The sequence below is a fragment of the Lineus longissimus genome, chromosome 1 (assembly GCF_910592395.1).
Source record: "Lineus longissimus chromosome 1, tnLinLong1.2, whole genome shotgun sequence".
NCBI classification, from domain to species: Eukaryota; Metazoa; Nemertea; class Pilidiophora; order Heteronemertea; family Lineidae; genus Lineus; species Lineus longissimus.
In genome coordinates this window covers 25,902,365-25,925,234 of record NC_088308.1, presented here as the reverse complement: position 1 = coordinate 25,925,234, position 22,870 = coordinate 25,902,365, and the positions used below count along the sequence as shown (strand labels likewise).

General features: G+C 40.4%; 2 protein-coding genes across 5 annotated transcripts; one reads left to right on the top strand and one right to left on the bottom strand.

Moving 5' to 3' along the window:
- Positions 1-62: 62 nt before the first annotated feature.
- On the bottom strand, positions 63-8,283 carry LOC135494359 (arf-GAP with dual PH domain-containing protein 1-like). Of its 3 annotated transcripts, XM_064782285.1 has the most exons (11): positions 8,190-8,283; positions 7,028-7,161; positions 6,789-6,880; positions 6,359-6,551; positions 5,919-6,065; positions 5,528-5,611; positions 5,079-5,213; positions 4,558-4,780; positions 3,882-3,931; positions 2,942-2,975; positions 63-1,236 (listed from the first exon to the last, which is right to left on the bottom strand). In XM_064782285.1, the coding sequence occupies exons 1-10, from the start codon at positions 8,257-8,259 to the stop codon at positions 2,958-2,960; spliced, it is 1,146 nt and encodes a 381-aa protein (XP_064638355.1). In that variant the 5' UTR covers positions 8,260-8,283; the 3' UTR covers positions 63-1,236; positions 2,942-2,957. The 3 variants fall into 3 exon arrangements, with proteins under 3 accessions (XP_064638355.1, XP_064638361.1, XP_064638348.1); XM_064782291.1 differs by lacking the exon at positions 3,882-3,931; XM_064782278.1 differs by lacking the exons at positions 2,942-2,975; positions 3,882-3,931.
- Positions 8,284-8,530: 247 nt separating this feature from the next.
- LOC135494346 (nuclear exosome regulator NRDE2-like) lies at positions 8,531-15,075 on the top strand. 2 transcript variants are annotated; one of them, XM_064782264.1, is made up of 10 exons: positions 8,531-8,706; positions 8,953-9,067; positions 9,250-9,320; positions 9,811-10,195; positions 10,499-11,544; positions 11,797-12,054; positions 12,340-13,866; positions 14,075-14,196; positions 14,420-14,491; positions 14,599-15,075. In XM_064782264.1, the coding sequence occupies exons 1-10, from the start codon at positions 8,613-8,615 to the stop codon at positions 14,764-14,766; spliced, it is 3,858 nt and encodes a 1,285-aa protein (XP_064638334.1). In that variant the 5' UTR covers positions 8,531-8,612; the 3' UTR covers positions 14,767-15,075. The 2 variants fall into 2 exon arrangements, with proteins under 2 accessions (XP_064638334.1, XP_064638340.1); XM_064782270.1 differs by having other exon boundaries at positions 14,427-14,491; positions 14,599-14,745.
- The last annotated feature ends 7,795 nt before the right edge of the window (positions 15,076-22,870 follow it).

Below are 22,870 nucleotides of genomic sequence, written 5' to 3'. Positions count from 1 at the left end.
GATAAACTCATCATTGGGTGGATCAAGACAGAAATCGACAAAAATTTAGATAACACATCATAGTCTTTTCTTTGGTTTTATTGAGTGAATATATCTCATTCTTTGCATATTACATGTAGATATTTTGTTATGGAACATAGTAAATTTCAGTTTACAAAAATATGGAATCGCTGGTTCTTGTAAGAATTGGTCTGTCTTCATTCTGGTTTCATACATACAAAAAGAGCACCTTTACATATTTCAGAATACATAAACTATTTCATATGGAAGAAGATCAGCCAGTGATGACTATAATAATATATTCATTCGACGATGAAATACAAGTGGAATGGAAGACATTCTTACAAGAAAGTATCAAAAGAACATTTAGTACAAAAGTTATATTTGTCGTAACTTATTACAGTTATCAGTTAACATAAATGGATAAAAACTGCATTTTGATTGGAAATGTCAAAAAAGAGTTCTCGCCAGGATTGAATCCAGCATAATAACAATACTTGCACCAGCACACAACACATGTTTTACCAATCTAATCGATTTCTACCTAGAATCATTGGGCATTCTAGTTATTACAGCCACAAGGGACAAGATATTTAGGTTGATTTTAGTAATCTCGCATTCCTGTAACAAAGTTCACTGTTCATTGTTTTGGTACGAACAGTCAGGATTTCAAACTACAGAGTAATGTTATGATCTATACAGTCATAATCTGATTGCCTAATTCATAAAAACACCCAAATAGACCCCTGTTATAATTCATACTGCACGGCACAGTTAAATTCTCTTAAGGACTGTTTACCAAAAAATATCATAAACTGACCTGCAATTATAATTGCTGCTGTGTGAGACCAAAATATCTCTTGTCTGTGGGTAAAACCGGTTATCGCTGGTTTGATACTGATCACAGGTCACTCCCATCACCAATTCATGTTGTGAGCGATTTTTGTCGCATGTGATCACAGTTGCTGGTTGAAGCAATCCAAATCGTTCATTTTCCAGGCGCTTGAGTGACAGTGTAGATTTAGTCAGTACACTGGGACTGCCTCACAGAAAAAGGGGCCATTTTTACTTTTGTTTTGACAGCTAGCTGCTGAAGTCAATTACTCATCCTGTTGATGTATGAAGAACACAAGAATTATTCCTCAGTAGCTGTGCCATACATAGTCTCTCACTTTATTTTCAACTGTACAAATCCTCCGAGGGAACTTGACCTCTTTTTTACCATGTTCACCGCAGCTGAAAGTAGAACAGAAACCAACTTTGAAACAACAGCAAATGATAAGTGCCAGTGTGTTCCAACACTTGGAACACCATGGAAACTCAGTTAGTCATCTTGCCAAGAAACAATGCTGAGCAGAAGAACTGTGGGACTCTGTAGGTTGGGAAGCTGATGTTTAGGCTGTACGGGGGTGTAATGAAATCAAAGATAAGTAATTCAACAACAAAGACATCCCTAATGTGAAATCTGGGTTAGAAGTAGTCTTTCACTTTAACATCTTAATCATTATCTTATCAAAGAACTTTTTTCTAGATTCAATATCAGACCCTACCAAAAAGTCAAACTTCTTCTGGAACAAGCACTTCAGAGCTCCTGGAATGGAATCTAAGTTAACTTTTGGTTGCCAATACAACGTCAAAGCACTATTTCTTGGTGTTATGGAGAAAATGTGACCGATGAAGGATAACCAGGTTAGAGTTCACCTGAAGGTTTTAACATACACCCCTAACCAACTTCACAGATTACATGGCCAAGCCAAGGGTTTAGTTACTCAAGCAATGTGACAGCAATTGTAAAACATATCTACGGTCTTCTAAAATGATGACCTTTTTGACAGTCCTTATGTTCTCTGGGAGTGCTGAACAACATAGTAAAATACTGTGGGTACTTGTTAAAGTCAGCAGACACCACTTGGCGCTGACACCACGGTTGAGATGTTCAATTAAACTAGTGTGGAGTGAATCCGAGTACAATGACAACAATGCAATAAACTTCACCTGGAGTAAATTCCAATCATAATCGTTCCTAAAGCAGCTGTCACAATCAGGAACTCCAACTCAACAACATGCAGCAGCTAGTGCAACATCCAAATTGGAAAACTTTGCAATCGGGACATTAATACAAGATGCAACAGTACTGCATCAAGAGGAGTTGTAACCATCAGGACATTGAGCAGTATTAAACTGCATCAACAATCAGAGACCATGGACAATATGCAGAAGTGAGGCATCGACAGGAGGTGTCACAATCAGTGGTTTGAGACAACATGCAGCAAAGTAGCATCCATAGAAGCCGTCACAATCAGGAGGGTAGCAAGATTTGGTCAAAAGTTCCAAATTTCCAAGCATTTCTTTTGAGATTGAACAATACAAGTGCAGAAAAGATGACTTCTCTAATTCCGGATTCTGATGCAGTGGTCATAAACTAAGGAAAGAAACAGATGCATTGAAGGATATCGACTGAAGTTAATCTGTACGACATGGAACTAATGGAGGTGAGAGGAGAGGAGGAGTGTTCTGATTGACTAGCTGTCTCACAGATGCAGAAAGGTGTCAACAAACTCAGGCATGTTTCACTTCTGAATATAAGGTTAAGAACGAAAGGCTGGGCATGATTGTTTTTAGTACTACCCAATCTGATTAAGAATAGAACTGTTAGGAGACCCTCTTTATAAAAACATAATGCCAGCAGGGTAGACTGACAAATAAATCATTTCTATTGATTACGATGACGTTTTTGTGTGGTTCAGATACGTTTAAATGCAATGACACGAGGAAAAATTTGTTGGTGAAACTGACTCTGCTCCTGCTCACAATGTACAATCGGTTATTTGTGAGGTAAAGCACTGCCTTTCTATATTATGTATACAAAATCAATCAAGCATGCACAGGTCTCGCATAGATTATGTTCCAAGCCATTCCTCTCCACCAACCCAGTACTCACCCCGCAGACTAGCGCTTCAAGTGCTGACAGTAGGCTGTATAAGTACGGAAGACAGAGGAGGAAGAGTAAATTGGGGCTCAAGTTATTTGGAGGCGAAAGAAGGAGAACATTCAGAATCAGCATGTTAATATTTCGGACTAAAATACCACATTTATTGATTTTAACTGCATTATTTTTGGAAGGGTGCAAAATCCCTTCCATAAATATGAAAATATCAGAAGGTTTCCTTGAGTGAGACTTTTTTTACAAAAAACAACTTCTTTGTTGTTTTTGATATAATCTACCTGCAAAGCCAATAATGAATGTGAGTATTGAAACATGCATTTATTAGTTAATCATTACGATTTAGGGAAACATCTTGGACAAGGTTAACGTGTCAAATAGTTAACTCATTATTATTACATGCACCCAAAGAACAAAAAGTGGTTAATTCATAGGTGCATTGGATCAAATCCTGAACCCTGAACCCAAGATATTTTCCAGTTAGGACAGCAGTTTTGAAACTGTACATTGTATCTTACAACTTCCCAAACGACTGACCGGCTGATTATATGATTTTACGCATTCCACTTGACGACTTGAGTAATTTTAACATAGGAAAGGTGTAATTCATTTGCCCAATGATATCTCTTTGAGGGAATGTTATAAATCTTTCTACATTACATGATATTAAATCACTCACGTTTCCACCAATTCAATAAGGATTATCTGCCTGTGGGATAGCTGTTTTGAACTCCAATTTCACTGGTGTTGTTATGGCCCTCTTATGCACGGTAAGTAACTCAACAATAAAAGAGCCTATTTTTACTCAAACACATGCATGTTTGAGAGATAATAAAGCCAAAGTTAGGCATGTGTCAGAAATATATGAAATGATATCCCCAGGTATGTTATTGGTTGCAATGAGTCAAGCAGAGGGGGAGGAGACCATTGTATTCACCTTAAGTATATGTCTCTTCCCCTGCCGTTTTGGCACCATGTTAACTTTATCTATGAGAAAAACAGAAAAGAAACATTGGCCGAAAGTTGTATGATTAAATTTGAGATGCTAAATGATAAGAGTTTCATGAACACATCAAGAGGCCCAGTTACTCAATTGCCGTAACAGACAAACCCCAGTGTTCGCTCAACTAAGCATCATCTCTTTCAGTAAATTTAGAATAGTAGCGTCAGGACTTAACGCTAACATTACTGCTAACACTGATTGAGCAACTGGGCAATGCTTTACAAAAGTTCATTTTGGAAGCAGATAAAGCAACAAAAGGAAGGAGAAAGCTTAGGTATGACATGTGTAATGAGGAAAAAATCGCATAGATAAGATCCAACTTACTTTATATTGTCCACCTTTTACAGCACAATACAGGGCAAAAGATTTGCCACAAATGCTTTTTTCCTTTGCAAGTGCAAAACTTTACCTTGCATTGAAAGGTCTGTAGAGTGTAACCATTTGTCCCACCCTTTATGCTCACTCTCTTTGTGTGGCCGATATTTCCGGCCAGTTGAATGGAACAAACTCCTCCAAACTGGCCATGGCTAGAATTATGCAGGGTTTTAAAAAGTGTCAATGACTAACTATAGCCGCACATCTCCAATTATAACAGCCATAAAAAACTTACCACTGCTATCCTGTGGGGACATTGGAGTATTGATAATACCCGACAATGCATTTATCCAACCCTCCTGCCCTGTCTCATTTTCAGCACTAAAGATAAAGTCTCGCTCTGGAGTTTTGAGGGTGAAGCTAAAACCAGTCACATGACGCCCAGGGGGTGTCTCACGTCGAACAGCAAACTCATTATTCTTGTAGCCAATGAAGATTTCTCCTTTTGCAAATGCATCCTGAAAGAAAGAAATCATTATCAGAGTGGTCAGATTTGTTGAGAATTAGTTAAAAGAGGCAGACACACAAAATCTAAAACTTCCTGGTTGGTTCTGTGGGCACAACAGGCACTAATTGACGATTAAATTACTCAAACTCCTCGCCCACTCAGAGATATAATTAGTCTGACCTCACATGGATTGCTCTGGCCTGGGTTTTTCTTGAAAGACACATGGAATAATTTAGAGTTTCTGGGTCCACGATCTACCTGAGACAATCGAACACCAAGCCATCTTGACTGGGATAAGTTTGACTTACTAAAGGATCTTCATAGTACATCAGCTTCCTCTTACAAAGAGTAAACCATCTACTCCTGAAGGCATCGCTGGGCCTTGGTCCCGCTTTACGTAGCCATCCTTCAATGGTGAAATCGGCGGTGAGCAGTTTCACAAGCTGTAAGAAAGATCGTCACAGCAACACAGAGGTATGGGAAATTACAATTACATTGACAAGGAGACCTATCCATTCCTCATCTGCTGCCCTGACTCCGAGTTATATCAATATCATATTTAGGTACAATATATAATTTTGATCTGCTGCAGGAACATTCTTTATTCAACTGCAAGAAAACTGACTCTGCATATACTCATGAGTTATGCGAGACCCTCAGCACATAACTCATCCTGCAGTTTCAGTCAAATACATTAGGAAGTTCTTTCCCTGGAATGCAATCATGTTAACCAGGGCTACACCACAGTTCATCTTACCTCTTCTTCTTCTCTTAAAGGAAAAGCTATTTTCAGGCGATTTAACTTTGCTGACCTGATGCTCGTGTACCATTCAATGATATCCTGAAGAAGAAAATGAGAAATACTCTATTTTGAATTCGGTTTGTGGCTTTGCACATGTGTTTTCTCCTCAAAAGGGTTAATGACAAAGAATTAGAGACAATGGCTTTTGAAGGGAGCAATAGATAATCAGCAGAAGCTCAACAGCAAGATATTTTGTCCAAACATTTTTTTGAGATTGAGCAAATTCACAAATTCTTTGAGTAAAGAATACATCATGCTGAGAGAAAATGAATTTGGTCCCTGAATGATGAATTTATATTACCTAAAGAGAGCGAACTAAAACCCCCAGTGATATGCAACTCCTCACCTTGCCTTCCTCAGTGTGAACAAATATATTTCTCGTTGAGCCATCCTTGAGGTAGGTGATCTGCATTCCGTTCATGTTGCCAATTTTATCAGGCACAAAGGTTGCATTTAGGTCATCCAAACATATTGATGCCTTTGGTAATTTTGCCTAGAACGGGAAGAGAATCAGTATCAGTCACACAGGAAACAAGCATTTTTCCACACCACTAGGGCAGTGTCACCCTAACATCATAAACACCAAGGTTGCGATGCACATGATAAAGCACAGGCACTCCTTTGACATTGCCAGTGTGGCATATATGACGATCAATGATAAACAGGTCATGGTGTACTCCTAGGTGTCGCCACAAACCACATGGACTGGAGACCAATTCAGAGAATACAGTACTAGTTTTCATGAATGATAGCTTTTGGATTAAAAGATTATGAATTAAGTCTTACATCCTCTTTCTTAAAATATTTCAAGTTGTTATCGGTTGCGGACAAGACAAACTTTCGGCTCAGATATTTGTTGTCATCCTTGCCCTTCTTCCACAGGAAGCCTTCTTTATAATTTGCTAAATATGTCTGCTTAGATTCATCCTTGAATTCTTGGCGTTCATACTTCGCTCGGATCCACTGCTCTTTCAATACCCTGAAAATTATCAAACAAGTTGAAGAAGTTTTTTACATTGATAAGACACATGTACAGAGCAAATAACATATAATTTTTCACTTGAATGTTTTTCGTAGTACATGTGAAAATCCACCCATAATTTTGGTTGCTCTGTAGAGTAAATCTCATCATAATTTCATGACATGGAATGTACTACAAGTTGAAAACTAGAAAAGTACAAATTTTATCAAAGATAGAAATAAGTGTTTCACTCACATTACATCATTTTTTGTTGGTCTCCTATAGCAAGCAGGCACACTTTGTTCATATTCAGCCTTCACTTTTAAGTTGCCATTGGTTTCCATAACCTGAAGATGAGAATGTGAAATTCAACATTTTAAGGAAAGTAAAAGCAAGCTGAAAGGCCAACTTGGAATAATTACTGGTATTTTCCATTTGTTGTTTCAACTAGTTAGGTTAGATTTGTTAATTTCCATATAATACCATGTTCATACCTCAAGTTGTTCTTGATCCCATACATCAAGATAGATCGATTTCACTTTGCTGATGTGAGTCCCCAGGCCACGATGGACTCCACAACATTCTTGACAGATGAAGATTCCAAGATTGTGAGAGGCCCATTCTGGCTCTGAAAGTGAAATGAGATATAGAATTTTTAGGACCCAAGGTACACAAACACATGTAAGTATATATATAATTATAGAGGTAATACTGGGTTTTTCACAAACACTTGACCCAAATTCATCTAGGCCGAAAGACACTTATATTTCCATTCACAGAATTAATTAGCCTTCAGTGACTCGACTTATCTCGAGGAAATTATGACCATATATGCAGTTCTTCCAAATGACTGACTCATCTATTCGGTCTATAGTAAGGATACAACCAGTAAGGCAATAATGTTTAACCTCATCCGAAGTCTGTTTCAAAGTATCATACTTTAAGTGTGGAGTCTTTGAAACAAAAACAGATGACAATAAAATGTCAGAAATATACATAGTTTCATGCATTTACATACTACACAAATTTGATACCAATGAAGCATTTTGCTGAGGAAAAAGCATGAGAAAGGACAGACACCTTACAATTCTTCAATGTTCAAAGGAAGTGCTATAATCATATAATGATGTTCGATTGTCAACAAGAAAGAGCTGGAGAAAACACTTTCCTTAATTTGCTTTTATTAAGATTCGTTTTGGCTCTAAATGCCACAGCCTCATAAGTTCAAGTGGTACAATGTCAGCTATTGTTAGATAAGACACCGCAAACAACATTCATTTCACAAGACATGAGATGAGTGACAATGACTAATGAGAGATTGTGCGAGAGAAAATGAATCGTCATCACAATCAATCACTGACCATTATCATTGAGCCGTCAAAATCTTGCGCATCTTCAACCTGACTGAAAGACTCTGCTGCACCCAAGTCAGATCTGTCAGTGAATTATGCCTGCAGTGCTGTGTATGCAGGCCATGCATACATAGATGGATGGTGTGGCTACTCTCCCCTATACTCAATACTGTATGCATGCATGTATGTATTGTAAGTAATGAGAGAAAAATTACCCGATATTATGGTATTCAACCTGAAAATTACCAATAAACCATGTAATCAATTGGTGGACAACAATATAATAAACACATATTATAATTACTTGAAGCTCCACAATCAACACAAACATCGTTCCCCGGCTTTTCGAGGAGTTTCTTCAGAAAAGCTGCCATGTTGAAAACACTTCCGGGTTGGGTTTCGGGCAAGTGTCAACCTCGAATGTAGGAGTCTGAGGATTACATGCAGATGCCTCCTGTATAAACGTTTCCGAGTTTTATATACTGATGCAAATACATAAGAGTGTGACTAAGATCATGTTCATCAACTTTGCTTGATATAAAGTTTCTGTAATACTTTAAAAGATGCGCAAAACGTGATTTAAAATAAATCTATTTTTCCTGGAAACGAGGTATTCTTCAATTGCGGAGGTTGGAAAAACCAGAGTAAAAAGATTGCAGGAAAAAATAACATATTCACAACACAAAACTTATTGGTGTCAGAAAGCCACAAATGAACTGCTGAAACTATGTCTTGTTTGTTTCCTGCCTATGTATCCACCAATAAACAGCAGCAAAAAACTGGAGATGAGTCGGTATTCGGCAGAGAACATGCGCCTTCCGGTGGGTTAATAGGTTATTACTTTTACACACTACACAGGGTCCCCCAAAAAGAAAGCTGTGATTTTGTTAGGATTGGGGTGAAAAACCTTATAATTGCGGCGAAGTGTCCTAATCTTAGACCCATACTAAAATATACTTTAATTAAGTTGATTGATCTCAATCACTGGATAATCCCAAAATAGCTGCCCCTACTTATAATGCTTTTAATGGACATAAATCAATATTCTTTTTTTCCTTTTTTTTCAGCTGTTTGTGTAACCAACGATGTTACTCCCCAGTGGTTGGAAAATCGAAGTTTCAAAAGTGATGATGCCCTTCTTTTACATCAGAGACACCTGGGCCAGAATCAAAGGAATAAAAGGTAACAGTTGAAATTATTAACTATGTCTATGCGTCTTGCAGTTTCATGAGCTTTTGTTGGAGCTTTGACTAAAATATTCTTCGGTGATATTGCCAGGACTGCTCAGGAACAGTTTTGACAGAACCTCTGTACATAGCCCTTCAGCAGCAAACCCTTTTTTGCATTTATTTATTTATTTGCAGTGAGGATTCAAATGGAGAACCAAAGCAGGAGGACACACAGACGACAGTAGTTTGTGATGTCAAAATAGAAGGTGAGTACAGTGGAACCTCCCTTAGCAGACACCTCTCTAATAAGGACAACCTCTCTGTTAAGGACACCTGTCTTGGTCCCAAATTGATTATTTCCATTCAATTTGACCTCTCTAATCAGGACACCTCTCTATTAAGGACAGCACTTGTCAGTTCCATGGGTGTCCTTAATAGAGAGGTTCTACTGTATTAACAAAAAAAGGACGATAAGACCTGAACCAAAGGTCTGTGTTCCACAATAGTCTAACCTGTTCAGTATTGTACTCTATAAAAGGTTTGGAGCTAAAGCTTGTTCATTGCAAGCTTGTTCATTGCTTACAATAATAGTAACTTACATGCAAGGATTTGCACCATGCTGATGCAGATGTGATTATGATGTGGTTATCAACCAGATAGTTAAATGCCTCTTTCATTCTGATGTTGCGCCGACTACCATCATTAGGAACCTTTTTCATTTAATTTTGTCATTTCTAATTTCATATCAAATTTTAGAAGAAGAAAAAGTAAAGGATTGTTTAGAAAGTCGTGATGGCAAGATTCACAAGAAGAAACATAAACGGCGCCACCTCTCTGAGAGTCCCAGTAGGAAGGACTATCGAAAAAAACACAAGTCACATCATTTTTCTGGTACAACTGACAGTGAAGCCAAGAAGAAACAACATAGGAGACTTCCCTCTCCAAGCCTTGGGAAAGATTATCACAAGAAAAAACAGGAAGAGGATCAGGAAAAAAAGAGCATGAAAGAGAGCAGAGAATCTGGTGATAGAAGCCAACACAAGCACAAACACAAGCATAGGCACAGACGTGACAGACGTGATGAAGATAGGACAAAAAGGAGAGAGGAAGATAAAAAGCAGGAAAAAGAATCACACAATGTGTAAGTTTGTCCGAGTGTAAAATGTCTTCTATCGTGTGATGCTTCTCTTTACCTGACTTAAAAAAGGAAAAAACCTTGGCCAACTTTTTATAAGATTTAAAACCTCTTCCCATTAGTATATTTTTTGGATTGGACTTGTTCATAGGAAAGACGCTATATTGCCACATCTATTATGCAATAAATCACTCAATAGCTTCCTGTTTCAGCCTTAATCGAAATGGAATGCTTCTGTTCAGAATCTGCAAAAACCTAACAAAGAAACTCCGGCGGTACTCAGTACTAATAGATAATTTTCCATTTCAGTAAGCCTAATGCAAAGAAGATGGTTGTTATTCCACCTGGGAAGGTTTTCATTGATGACATCAAGGACCTATCACCAGAGAATGCCTTTCGAGTGGACCGCAAACCTGACAAAGTTAATGCAGAATTCGAATCCATCTACAAAATGAATGTGGCAAAATACAGATGTCCAAAATATTGCCTTGGGCAAAGTAGTAGTCAGCTCTTCATATCCAAAGGTGATAAAAAGTCTAAATCTGACTGCGTGTTGGATCGTTATTTCTCTAAAAACAAGCTGAAACTGATTTATGATGATCAAAATGTGCTCGATTTAAACATTGATAAGAGTTCTAAAAATTCTGAGAAATTTAGAAAGCCAAAATCTGAATCCTCAGATTTCTTAGAAATTACCAAGACAAAGCCAGAGAATTCAGAATACAATCCTTTGGGTGTGTATGATCAGAAAACTGCAATGTACATTCAAGGGGTTGGTGGGGTCGCAGCGAAAGATGTTGATCCTCCTGCTGAAAGTTCAGTTGAGGGTAATTTCAAGGAGACCGTGTCAGAGAGCATGAAAAGACGAACTGAGGATTTCTCGCGTTGCTTGAGAGAGAAACCATATGATATTCAAATGTGGCTAGAATTTGTCAAGTTCCAGGACGAGGTTTTGGAGTGTGAAATGGCAGCCGAACGGGACTCTGGTGCCAAATCCAACAAAGGAAAGAAACAGGTTTTCCTTGTGGAGAAAAAACAAGCTGTGATTGATAAAGCTCTTCAGAAAAACCCTAACAATGTCAAGTTACAGTTAACTAAATTGGAGTTGCATTCTAATGTTTGGGATTCAGATACAATGATGAAGGAATGGGAAACTCTTGTCCTCAGTCATATTGGTGATGTGACATTGTGGAAGGAGTTCCTCCTGTTTGTGCAATCATCGTTCTCAAGGTTTTCAGTTTCAAAGGTCATCAAACAGTACACGATGTGTATGAGGACACTGAGAGATTTGCAGTTGAGGAAGCCAAAATACCAACATGTTGCAGTGCCAAAGGACATAGATCAACACATTTTAGGTGAGAGGTGAAATCTTCTTATCTTGACATCATAATACTAGTATCTAATAATCATTGATAGATTCACTTTGATGTATGGGATTCTTTACCTTATTCTGGGCACAGACACCAAGTTCAAAGAAGAGCTGCTGGCCTGTTGGTGTATGTTGTGGAAGATGCCAAAGTTCGTTATGTTGAGTTTCCATATTATTGGGCAAAAAACAAAGAATAATAGACAAATCTTCTCCTAAATTGTTCATCTGTTATTTTCAGGTATTTTCCTTCAGTTCTGCTATTTCCTGAAGCAAGCTGGTTTTGCTGAGAAAAGTATTGCCCTCTTCCAAGCCATGATCGAGTTCAATCATTTCATGCCTGCAGTGCTACACCAAGCTCCGAGGGAGGAACAGGTTGCATTGTTTGAACCATTCTGGGATAGCTGCGTGCCAAGGTTTGGGGATGAAGGGGCTATCGGTTGGTCAACATGGATACTGGACAAGTCAACAAATTTCCCGCCTCCATTGGTGTCTGCAGGTAGGTCATCTGGCTTCGTAGTTGAATTTGAGAAGACGAGAAGTCAGGTGACAATTATTGTCATTCCATCGAAACGGTGTCTAATAAATGTGATACGATTTGAATCAGTGAAAGTCATTTTTTCTGGCCGCAGAGAGTTTTGTCTCTCATAATCCATGCTGATTGCCTTGTATACATGTACATGTAGCTCTAGCCTTTGGCCTCTTATGTCATTTTAGAAAGCACTACATGTGCTCCCATAGGATGTTATTGCAATCTCTAATCTCTGATATTTTCTCTTTTTAGTGGATGAAGATGATGATGACATCCTTGACAAGACACTGCCCCGAAATCAAAATTGGCTAGCCGTTGAGAAGCATCGTGAAGGAACATTTTGGTTGCCATGGAGACCAGATATCACAAAAGGTCAAGGTCAACAGGACTGTGAGGATCCAGATAGACTTGTTCTCATTGATGACATCACAGATTTCCTTGTGACCTTTTCTGAAGAAGTGAAAGCAAAACTAGTGCTCAGTTTTCTCTCATTTTTGGGTGTTTCCAATCATCGGGTGAAGGATTCAGTTGGAAAAATGGCCGTTATTCACAAACCCATCCAAGATCTTCCCAATCAGATGTCCTGTCCAAAATCTTCAGAATCGTTGGACTTTTATCAGACTTTGAATTCTTTCCCATCCTCTGATGATTCAATACTCCAAAGCTTTGCAACAGAACTCTTCAAGCAAGTCTGTAAACTTCTTCCTACCGAGACAAGGCAGGATGTGACTGTAGCGTGGATGACATCTGAGATCAATAGGATGAAAAATTGTGCTGGTTCTGAAAAGAAAGTAAAGAAGCATCTTTACAAAGAAGTGAAAAAGTTTTGCAAAACAATCCTGCAGGAACAATCCAATCGGAGTTGTTTAGAATTGTGGGAGTTGTATGGCAGGTTTGAATGGTGCTACGGCAGTGTCGTGGATGCCAGTAAAGTGTTCGATATGGCCATTGGTATGCACTGCAAAGATGTTGTGAATTTGAGCGGTTCACAGCAGCTTCAAGCTGTCAAACTGTGTTTCAGTTACTGTGAGTTGATCCTAGGACTTCATGAACCCAGACTTGTCCTTTCGAAAAAGATTGGGTTGCGTGAGTCGCAGGTGGCGCATGTCCTTTACATACTAACATGTTTGATTGGTGCTGCTGAGTTTGCTGTGCCGTCTGCTGTGAAAAACACAACTCCGCCACAGATGCTCAAAGCAAAGAAACATTTCGTTGACTTTTTGAAAACGACTTTGGATAATTTCCTCAGTGCTCTTCAGCAAAATCAGGAGTTCCAAACACTTGGTGAACTTGCAATGACATGGACTGAGTGTTATGCTCTTTACCAGTATTTAGGTCTAGGAATAAAAGCTGCAGCGGTCGTGATGGAAGAAACCATTGACAAGATCAAGCCTTTCACTATTACAAAGTATACTCCACTGAGCACAAGTGGCGTTATGAAATCGGACATTTCGACGTACTTTGAGAAACTTCATGTCTCTTATATCAAGCTTCTTACATTCCACTTGAGTACGACCTATGCCCCTCTCAGCATCCTGCGCAGTCCCCTGATGAGGGGCCTGCAGCTGTTCCCTGATAATCCATGCCTACTATCCACATTCATCGAGATGGAGGCCAGCTCACATATCGCTGGTAGGGTCAGGAAGTACTTCGATCACAGTGCTAGGTCTGGGTCCATCACAAATTGGTTCTTTGCTATCCATGCTGAACTTCTGAGGAAGCAGTCGCTGTTGGAGTCATTGGCAAATGGAGATCAAGTCCTCGAAAGGAAATATTCAGGTGAGTAAAGAATTGACCCCTTCAAAATGGAAGTCATACTTGAACCATCTAAATCTACTTACTGAACCATCTGAAATCTACTTACTGAACCAGAAGACATCTCGTATGACAATGGCGGGTTGCAAAGAAAATGATCATGCTTGTATTGTTTGATAAAACAGATGTTTGTGTCATTTGGTCACACTTTTTCAAATTGTTTAACTTTCAGGAAAAGAAGCCAATCCTGACTTGGGCATTGCCAACAGGATACGGTCATTGTTTGAGAAAGCAACAGCGTCACAAGGTGGGAAAACATCTATTCTTCTGTGGAGGATGTTTGTACACTTTGAGGTAAGATAATCCAGTCCTCCACCACAGGGAGTGGGTAGCAGTTGGATAAGATATGAATGAAACTGTAATAGCTTTGAGTCCTGAGATGGCAGCTTTGGTTTTTGAATATAGCTGAGTACAACACTAGTAAACCATACCTTTGTTCTATCAACCAGAGACCAGTCCTCTTTCAAGTTGGGGGTGTTTTTAGTTCATTTCTTTTCTTAACATATGGTTTTTTTAGGTTTCAGAAGGCGACCAGTCCAGAGCAAGAGCTGTCTTCTATAGAGCCCTGCAACATTGCCCATGGGCTAAGGTAAGGTTATAATGAATATCAAACCTAGCAATTTCTGGTTTTATCTGCAGACGTGAGATCGTTTTGTGGTATTTCCTCCCTCTAAATGTGAATATTTTATCTTCCAGAGCCTGTACATGGATGGTGTGAGTTACTTCCCAGATGACTTCCAGGATGTGACTGACTTGATGACAGAGAAGGAGGTTCGAGTGCGCTGCCTGCCGGAGGAGCTGGATATTCTGCTCGAGGACGGAGAGGACCAAATAGAGGGAGAGCCCGCTGGTGATGGGTCATGATGATGCCAAACCTAATCAGAAGACATTCTTGCAACTTGGTGACTGTTCAGAGTGGGGAGCCGATTCAAAGACATTTTTTGAATCAGTTGTTGTGAATATAACTTAGACAGATAAAGATTGATGAAGCAAGGTCATAATCAAATGATGATTGAAAAGAGGGGATATATAATTGCTGGTAAATTTCAGGGCCCAGTTGTTCAAAATGGTTCTATTTGATAGACGTTTACTTGAATGATGCTCAGAAGCCATTTGACAAGATTATAAGGACCTGTGTTCATGGTTAAAAGGTAGAGCATTTCAATAAAGACTTAGGAGTAAACCTCATGTATTGTTATCTTTTTTATTGAGACAGGGCTGGACTGGTAGCCCACGTGTATCCTCTGCCAGTCTTAGATCGGCAAGCCTATCCCTCTACAGCCGATTGGAGCCTAATTCATGCAGTCTGTGAAACAAAAAAGGATACCTGATTCCTGTTAGCCAAGGAAAAGATTGTAACATTTCATCAACTGGGGCATTCTGACTATAGTGCTGCAGTTGAACCTGGTCGCAGACATCGATGTTATCTCAATCATAGATTGTGACCACTACCAATGAATTCAGGTATAATACAAGTGCATCTGTTCATGACCTATATCACCGTATCGAGACTGTACTCGTTAGGGAGAGGCCACAGCCAAATCAGGCCCGCGAACAGGCAGAGAAGAGGCATGACACCCTGTATATAGATACATTGTACTTGGCACATCCAGCTGAGACATGGAACTACCTGTGTGGAGAGAAGGCACATCCGGAGGAGACATTTTACACCCTGTAGACGCACACCCTGTAGAAACATGGTGCACTCTGTCGGGAGAAGGCACATCGAGAAGAGAAAGAGCACACCCGGCAGTATGAGAGACATGGCACATCCAGCAGAGACATGGTATACCCTGTAGAAACATAGTGTGTCCTAATGACGTATTGATAAATGTCAAATAAGCTCCAATGCATCGGATATTCTTAATCGTTGACAGTAGCAGTACACTGTTGGATACTGTCTTAGCTCAGCATCGGTCTGGCGGCAGTTAAGCAGTGAAAAACTCACAAACGGCGTATTATAGCTGGTTGTGACTGTGTCTGCAGCAGATTTAGCCCAATAAGTTATATGAGGCTGTGTCTCGCGGTACTGTCCAACAAGATCATGGCGACAATCCATAGCTTAAATTGTGACGATGCAACTGATACGGTTGATGCGACCAGGCCTCGCTATTATCATCCCCTGATAGAATGTGACATGCCGGCTGGATGATCGGAGCATAAAACACGCCGAGATCAGACTCTCGTTATGATCTGGATAAGATACCAAAACGTCCTCCCCTAAATTATCTCCACAAAGTATTTTACGAGGATATAATCTGGTGTATCATGTCACTTTCCATATTGGTCAGTAATTTTATAATGCCTCATGGGTGTGCCCCAGTGTCCTATAGTGGGGACATAATCTGGCTGTGTTGGGCTGGCAAGTGTCTTCTCTCAGTTGTACGTCATTCATACTGTCAAACCTGTCCTAGATGGTCGTTTCGTCCCCTATAGTCTTGTTCCACACAAATCTTCTCTCAGTTGTACAAACGCGTATCGAGTAAATGTTTCATTTCTGGACAACTGACCAGCGGTGAGTCGGAAAGTACCTAAGTATAACCCAAGCTAGGCGGACAACGCCCTAGCATGTCCTCGTTTGTCGATACATCGGGACCGAGGCTTGTTTACCGACTACTATATGGTATCTTGGCATCTAGGCCAACCATAATTGTTTTATTTGTCTAAATTTGAATTTGAGGTCAAATGGCCAAGTCTCTTTACTGAGCAGTCCTTTCGCTTCATTCGGTGACTCAGTACACCCACAAAGTACTTGATATACAATCGTTTCCAATTTCAAGAGGACATGTCATCAGGTTTCCTCTTGAGAAAGCAAGTTCGTACCTGCTAAATGTGTAGCTGGCTTGACGAATACTTTCATTCTTGTCAAGCCCAACAACATCCTGAGAAAATCCGGGAGACATGATTTTCTCAGGATTTTCCAACAAGTAACCGAACACAACGCGTCGACTGATCATGTTACTGACTGGTTGCTTTATATTCATGAAATACACGAAATAATGACGATTCCTACAGGTATTTGAATCGAGCCCCTCGGCTACATGCGAACTTGAAAGGAGACAGGAGGAAGTCTTAAACCGGTAATGCCCGGGCAAATGTGTCGATATCACGCAGATCACGACGGCCAATGCACGAAATCAGTACATCCTGGATTAGGGACACGACGAAACGTTATCTGTGGCCATAGTGGTCCTCGCATACCATGCGGGGTCAGTTTCATGCTCCTAGTCCCCTCACCCGCACTGGTGAAAATCCCTGAAGCTCAGGATGGACCATATCATTGTCAGCACCAACGGTTCAGTTCGAAACGTACCCTACCAAAGAGCGATGGCGACGCTCAAACGCCAGTCTTTTATCATATAGAAGTACAGTTAACTTCTGGACTTATCTTTCGACTGCTGCCAAAAATATATAAGCGAGCCTTATATATTTTTGTTGCTGCGTAGGAACCGCATGTTTTAGAACACACCATAACATCCAATAATATTGAGTTAATTGTTCGCTCTAAGTCTGATTGCTGCTTGGAAGTGATGAAAGTGCACTGTGGTATAGCATAGCTGTCTAGTACCTGAAAATTTCAATGCTGCTTTTGCCACATTCCGTTGTTTCGAAAATCTGGGTATAGCTTCATTGTCTCGGACGCGTTTATGAACGACATTACAAAAGCACAAGTATTTATTTGGAAGTTCTTGACCCTTGGAGCAAACCACTCAAACTTCGCTGTCAGTGTGGAGGCAATTGACATCAATCTTTTATCGATTTCAAAATCATATAATCACACCACTAACAATGACCAAACTGGCACCCCTACATGCGGTTAGTTAAGTACACATGCTCTACATGTTCTAGGATCTCATCAAATCTAATCGTGTTGCCATCAGACCACACCCATGTGGAACCGCCGTTACCACTAGCTTCAGACACTCCATGTTTTGCCGGTGCAGGAGTAGAAACGTTCCCCTGGACAATTTGTCCGGCCCTCAGAGTGTTGTATTCTGGTATATGGTTCAAAAGAGGTCATGACCGTCGGTAATGTCCCAGACAGCCATACATGCACTATCCCGAGAGTAATAGATTGCAAGAAACAATCTAAATAGGTCAGTAATAAACTAAAGTCAACTATGTCGGCAAAAGCTTATTGTTTTCTAAATAAGATAAGATTGACTAGAAATTGCCTCTTCTTTTATTAATGACATAAACAACATAATTGGAATACGAGGAATTGTTATGTGCTGTACACTATATGTCAACAGAAAAAGAGCTGATATATGTAGGTTTCCGTGAGTGTATACATAACACTCATAGTCATACCGGTAGCTAGATGATCCCCGACTGCTTAGGTTCAGGAAGGGCACGCCAAGAAAAGACGATTTAAAAACCATGAAAGAAAGGAGTAACCATGAAGGAAATCAATGGTGAAGGAAAGGCAAAGGAAAGAAGAGAAGGTAAGCAATAGTGGACCCGAAGGAAAGGAGTGTAACCAAAGGAAAGAAGAAAAGCAACGGTGGGACCACTGAGGAAAGCAATGGTGAAGGAAAGCAAAGGAAAGAAGAGAAGAGAAGCATGAAGGGAAGCAATGGTGGAATCATGAATGAAAGCTGGAAAGCTGCTGTACCATAGGCCTCTCGATGAGTCATCGAGAGGCGGAGTATATTGAAAAGCACTGGTGCCAGGATGCACCATAGGATGATGGCAATAGGCAGCGGAATCATGCAACGGTATGGAATAGGCAACATGGGAACCATTAGGAAGATTTATAGACGTCATTATATGGGTTGCACGATAGCTGTCTGTGGGACGGATACTGGCTGTTGGAGAAGCGATGCATTTTATATGTGTTCTTCAGGTAGAGCCTCATTCTCCAGGTGGAGACAAGGCGAAGAAAGCAAGATGGCTTCCCGTCGTTTATACAGCCATAGCGGCGCTATTTCCAGCAACCGGAGAGATGTGTGTAGACTGGAATATAGAGAGGTTCAGAACGACCTCGATACCGGTACCGTTTTTCCTGGCAGTATCTAAAACCACATACCACATACCACATACCCACATGCCAATTTTTTCCAGGTGGGGCAATCCAATGACGGTTGAAGCTTTTTCTTAACAACTATTGTTAAAGGAAAATCTGTCGATCTTTCGACCTTAGAGGGCGCCACCCTCTAAGACCCTTTGAGAGGACGGAACGCCGTCTAATAAAGTGTCATTCCATAACTTTATGATGGGCCAATCAAATTGGCGACGTCAAGGGTCACCGAGGAGAAGAGGATGACAAATATCACGAACTTGTTTTTAATATCTTTATTGAACAATAAATTATCAGAGTAGAATTTACAACTTTTTTCTGGGAGTTTCTACAGCCGGGGATAGAATGTCCGGGAACCAAGCATTCTATCACTCATTTTAATCTGGAGCTATTGGCGGTCATGGCATCTAGTACAGAACCATTTATAGCAATATCCGACAGAATACAATAAGCCCGGACACTTTTCCAGGGGAAATTTTCTGCTTTTACACCAGAGTTTTTCCCACGACTTCCTTGAAGTATTATATATATCGGCGACCTGTGACCTGATAAAGACATCATCAACGGGCTAATGCAATTTGAACGACCAGCACAGGAAGGCTTAAACTGGGCACTGCCACCTCGTCATTCTGAAGACTGGCACTCTTCATTCTCGCTTTCACACCTCATGGGCCAAGGGGTCAGTCACCTCTGAAATCATGAAACAGATCAAGTCAATGGTCAAATTCAGAAACACATGTAAAGATCAAGATTTCCTTCCAATAAAATTTCAGCAAGACTTTTGCCTTTCACTTGGACAGTCGCAACGTGAATTAAGACTATGAGACCTGCCACTTTAGTATTCCTGGCAATATGGTCCATCAGAATTGCACCAGGTAGCATACTAATGCTGTCTTAATAATACCTTTAAAGGCACAATGGCAAAATTCCATCTCCAATCACATCAAAGTATGTTGGATAAAACACCCACACAGGGTCTCCTAATTATCATGATCATATACATTATCAAATAATAACATATCGCCTTCTTTTCGGCGAAACCGAGACTGAATTATTCACATTGTGTTCAACTGCGTTCATTTCGCAGTCAATTCATTAGTTACCAACGTATGCCTTAGAGGGGGCAGAATGGCACTGTTTAGACAAGAAGCCTCTCCAACAGCCCCAGGAATATTGGATAGAACGGCACTGTACTGGGTCCCAATAATAAATATTGCCATAAAGACATATGATATTGTTTTGGGACTTATGTAAGATTAGTTCTCTCCGCCAAACCCAAGTCTGAAGGATTAAAATCTTGTGTTTATAGGCTAACAAATGCAAACAATTCCAAGTGAACCCCCTACAAGAGAAGAGTGGCTCTTCTTCTCTCCGACTTTGACACCCTACTGCGAACATATCAATAGATCAGCCAGCGGTCCTTGGTGTCGCCGCGTGGGTTACGTCCAGTGAAATTGTTTGCGAAGGTCAGGGAACCACGATCTGACATCCATAACCAGCGTATCCCTTTTCATGCCAGTTATAGTCGGGTGCTACACCACAGTCGGGATAGTGGCCGCCAAATGAATGGTGGTTGTTGAATTTAAAACTGTTAACTGTTTACGTCAATTTACATATAATTAGACAAACCTTCATGAATTCAGTGGAGATTTCCACATCACAGGATAGAACAGCAGTGATCATGGCATCTCGCAGATTTAACATGATCACTTCCATCTTCCCCATCATGACTTGGACGTGCGCCTTAAGTTTCTTTGAGCAAATGGTATTTGATTAGGGATGGCAATTAAAATTGCCGTTGAACATGTACATGAAGTACAGTGTTGTACATAATTCACACATGTCTGGCTTGAAATTTCAAACTGCGCAGTTCATTCCTGCCTTGATTGTATGACTATTTCTACAATAAAAACCCTTTGAAACCAACCCATACCTTCATCAGGAATAGATACTGTGCCTTACCTTCTGCTGCAGCCGTTTTGATTTGTTTCGAAAAATTTGAAGGCATTTTTACGTTTGAAATCGGAGAAAGTGTTCCCGCGATGTTCTCCGCACCTCACACACCAACCGACTGGCGTTCAAATCAACCGCGACCGATCATGACCAAAGACAATACATTTGACGTTAGAGCATCCGGGCACCCCCTTAAACCTCGCCGGCTAGCAGTTATCTGCTCAAGAGAGGCCTTTGTTCTGTCAATGATCAATATGACCGGCATTGTTAAAATGTGGGATTGGCTTTAGCATACATACTTGTACAGTCATGTACATTTGCTGAGCTGTGGAAATGCATTAGGCAGGTTCCGCAAAGCCAAAAGACGATGTAAATGCATTTTATCGACGATTTTTTTTTTAATCATTCCCCAATTCCTCATACAACCAAGTGTAAAAGATGGTTCAGTGTCGTGTAAATCAATTAGCAGACAGAGGACTTGATGACTCGACAGACATTCGTACTTTGTAGTTCGTCGTTCGTAGGGCGCTCAGTTTCGAAACCTGCAATTACAATCGACAACTTTGATAGCATGATATCAATTTTGATTCGGTCGGGTCACTTAATGGGTTGTCCATTAAACACTCCTGTCTCCTGGGTAAAACTTGGTGAGAAAAAGGAGTGATCAAATCTTGTCAGGCTTATTATAAACCGCGAGATGTAAAATCGCGAAATCGCGAGATGAGTAATCATTATGCCACAAGATTTTCTACTTCCCTGGACAATGACAATCACCATTTCTGATGCTGTGGTCCACTTCTCCATTCAATGATAGTAGGGCCGAAGACAATACAAAGGCTACACGCAACTGCATGTTCATCTTGACCACAAGACCGCAGGACACCCTCTCTATTGAGGACACTGATTTGGGTCCCCAACTTTTCCATATTTCCTCTTTCAATTTGACCTCTGTAATAACTCCAGGACAGCTCTGTAATATACATCATCCTTACGTTACAACAAACTGGAGCTATCACGCTATCAAATTACAATGTACATCAGACACCAGTAGTTATGACGTCTACAAAAAAATGACATAACATTATTGAAGCATGCATTTTGTTGTCCCCTCCTAGTGTTCTTGCTGCACGAAGTCAAGATGATTATAAGATCTGAATAACAGGCGGTATTTGTTTCATTGGTTACCATAAACAAGGTGTGTCTTGTGGTGATTCATCCCATGGATCAACAGTAATATCTTTTCTATAGTACGATGTCAGCTGTTGCGGCTCTGGTCTTGATGATATCCTTGGGGGAAAAGTATATGCCATATAAAGCCGACTGATTTGGGTTCCTTGTCCAGGGGTTCGCGTCAAGCTTGGGATTGATTTGTGTGGTATCGAGATTGTCATCGTGGTGGCAAGCTTCGTTGGGAAAGCAATATCATTGTTGGCGGTATGTGATGGGCCATATACAGACCATATTCACATAATTGGGCAATCGATTTGTAATTTCAAGGTCGATAAACACAATAACAGACGGGACTTTCTGATAAACGGCTGTCGAACTCATCTTCCCGTCAGTCGTGGTTCTGCCGGGAGGTGAAAATGGGGGGGACCTTTTTGCAACACATGCACGGAAGCTGCACTAGTTTCCCTGTAAACGCCTATCATATACTTGGATTGTTCTCCTATGCGCGTCGGCCATAAGTGCAGGCACCGCCAAGAGCTAAGTTGGCCATGGTTCCATACTTGAAGTGAAGTTGGAATGACATGGCGAAGAACTCTAGGGAAATAATACTGAGTCAAAGTATGCAGTGAGGGTGGGTTTTCTTGTCATCCTTGCCATACAGCGTGTATCAAAGTAATCAAATGATGGTGTCCATTTTTGTACTTGTAATATTTTGGCGTCCTCGACTCCAGTAGTTTCATCCCTATACGACCAAAATTATACATGAAGACTTTGATGCGGCCATAATCTCATATGGACGACCATCCGCTAGAGGTGGACACTCTA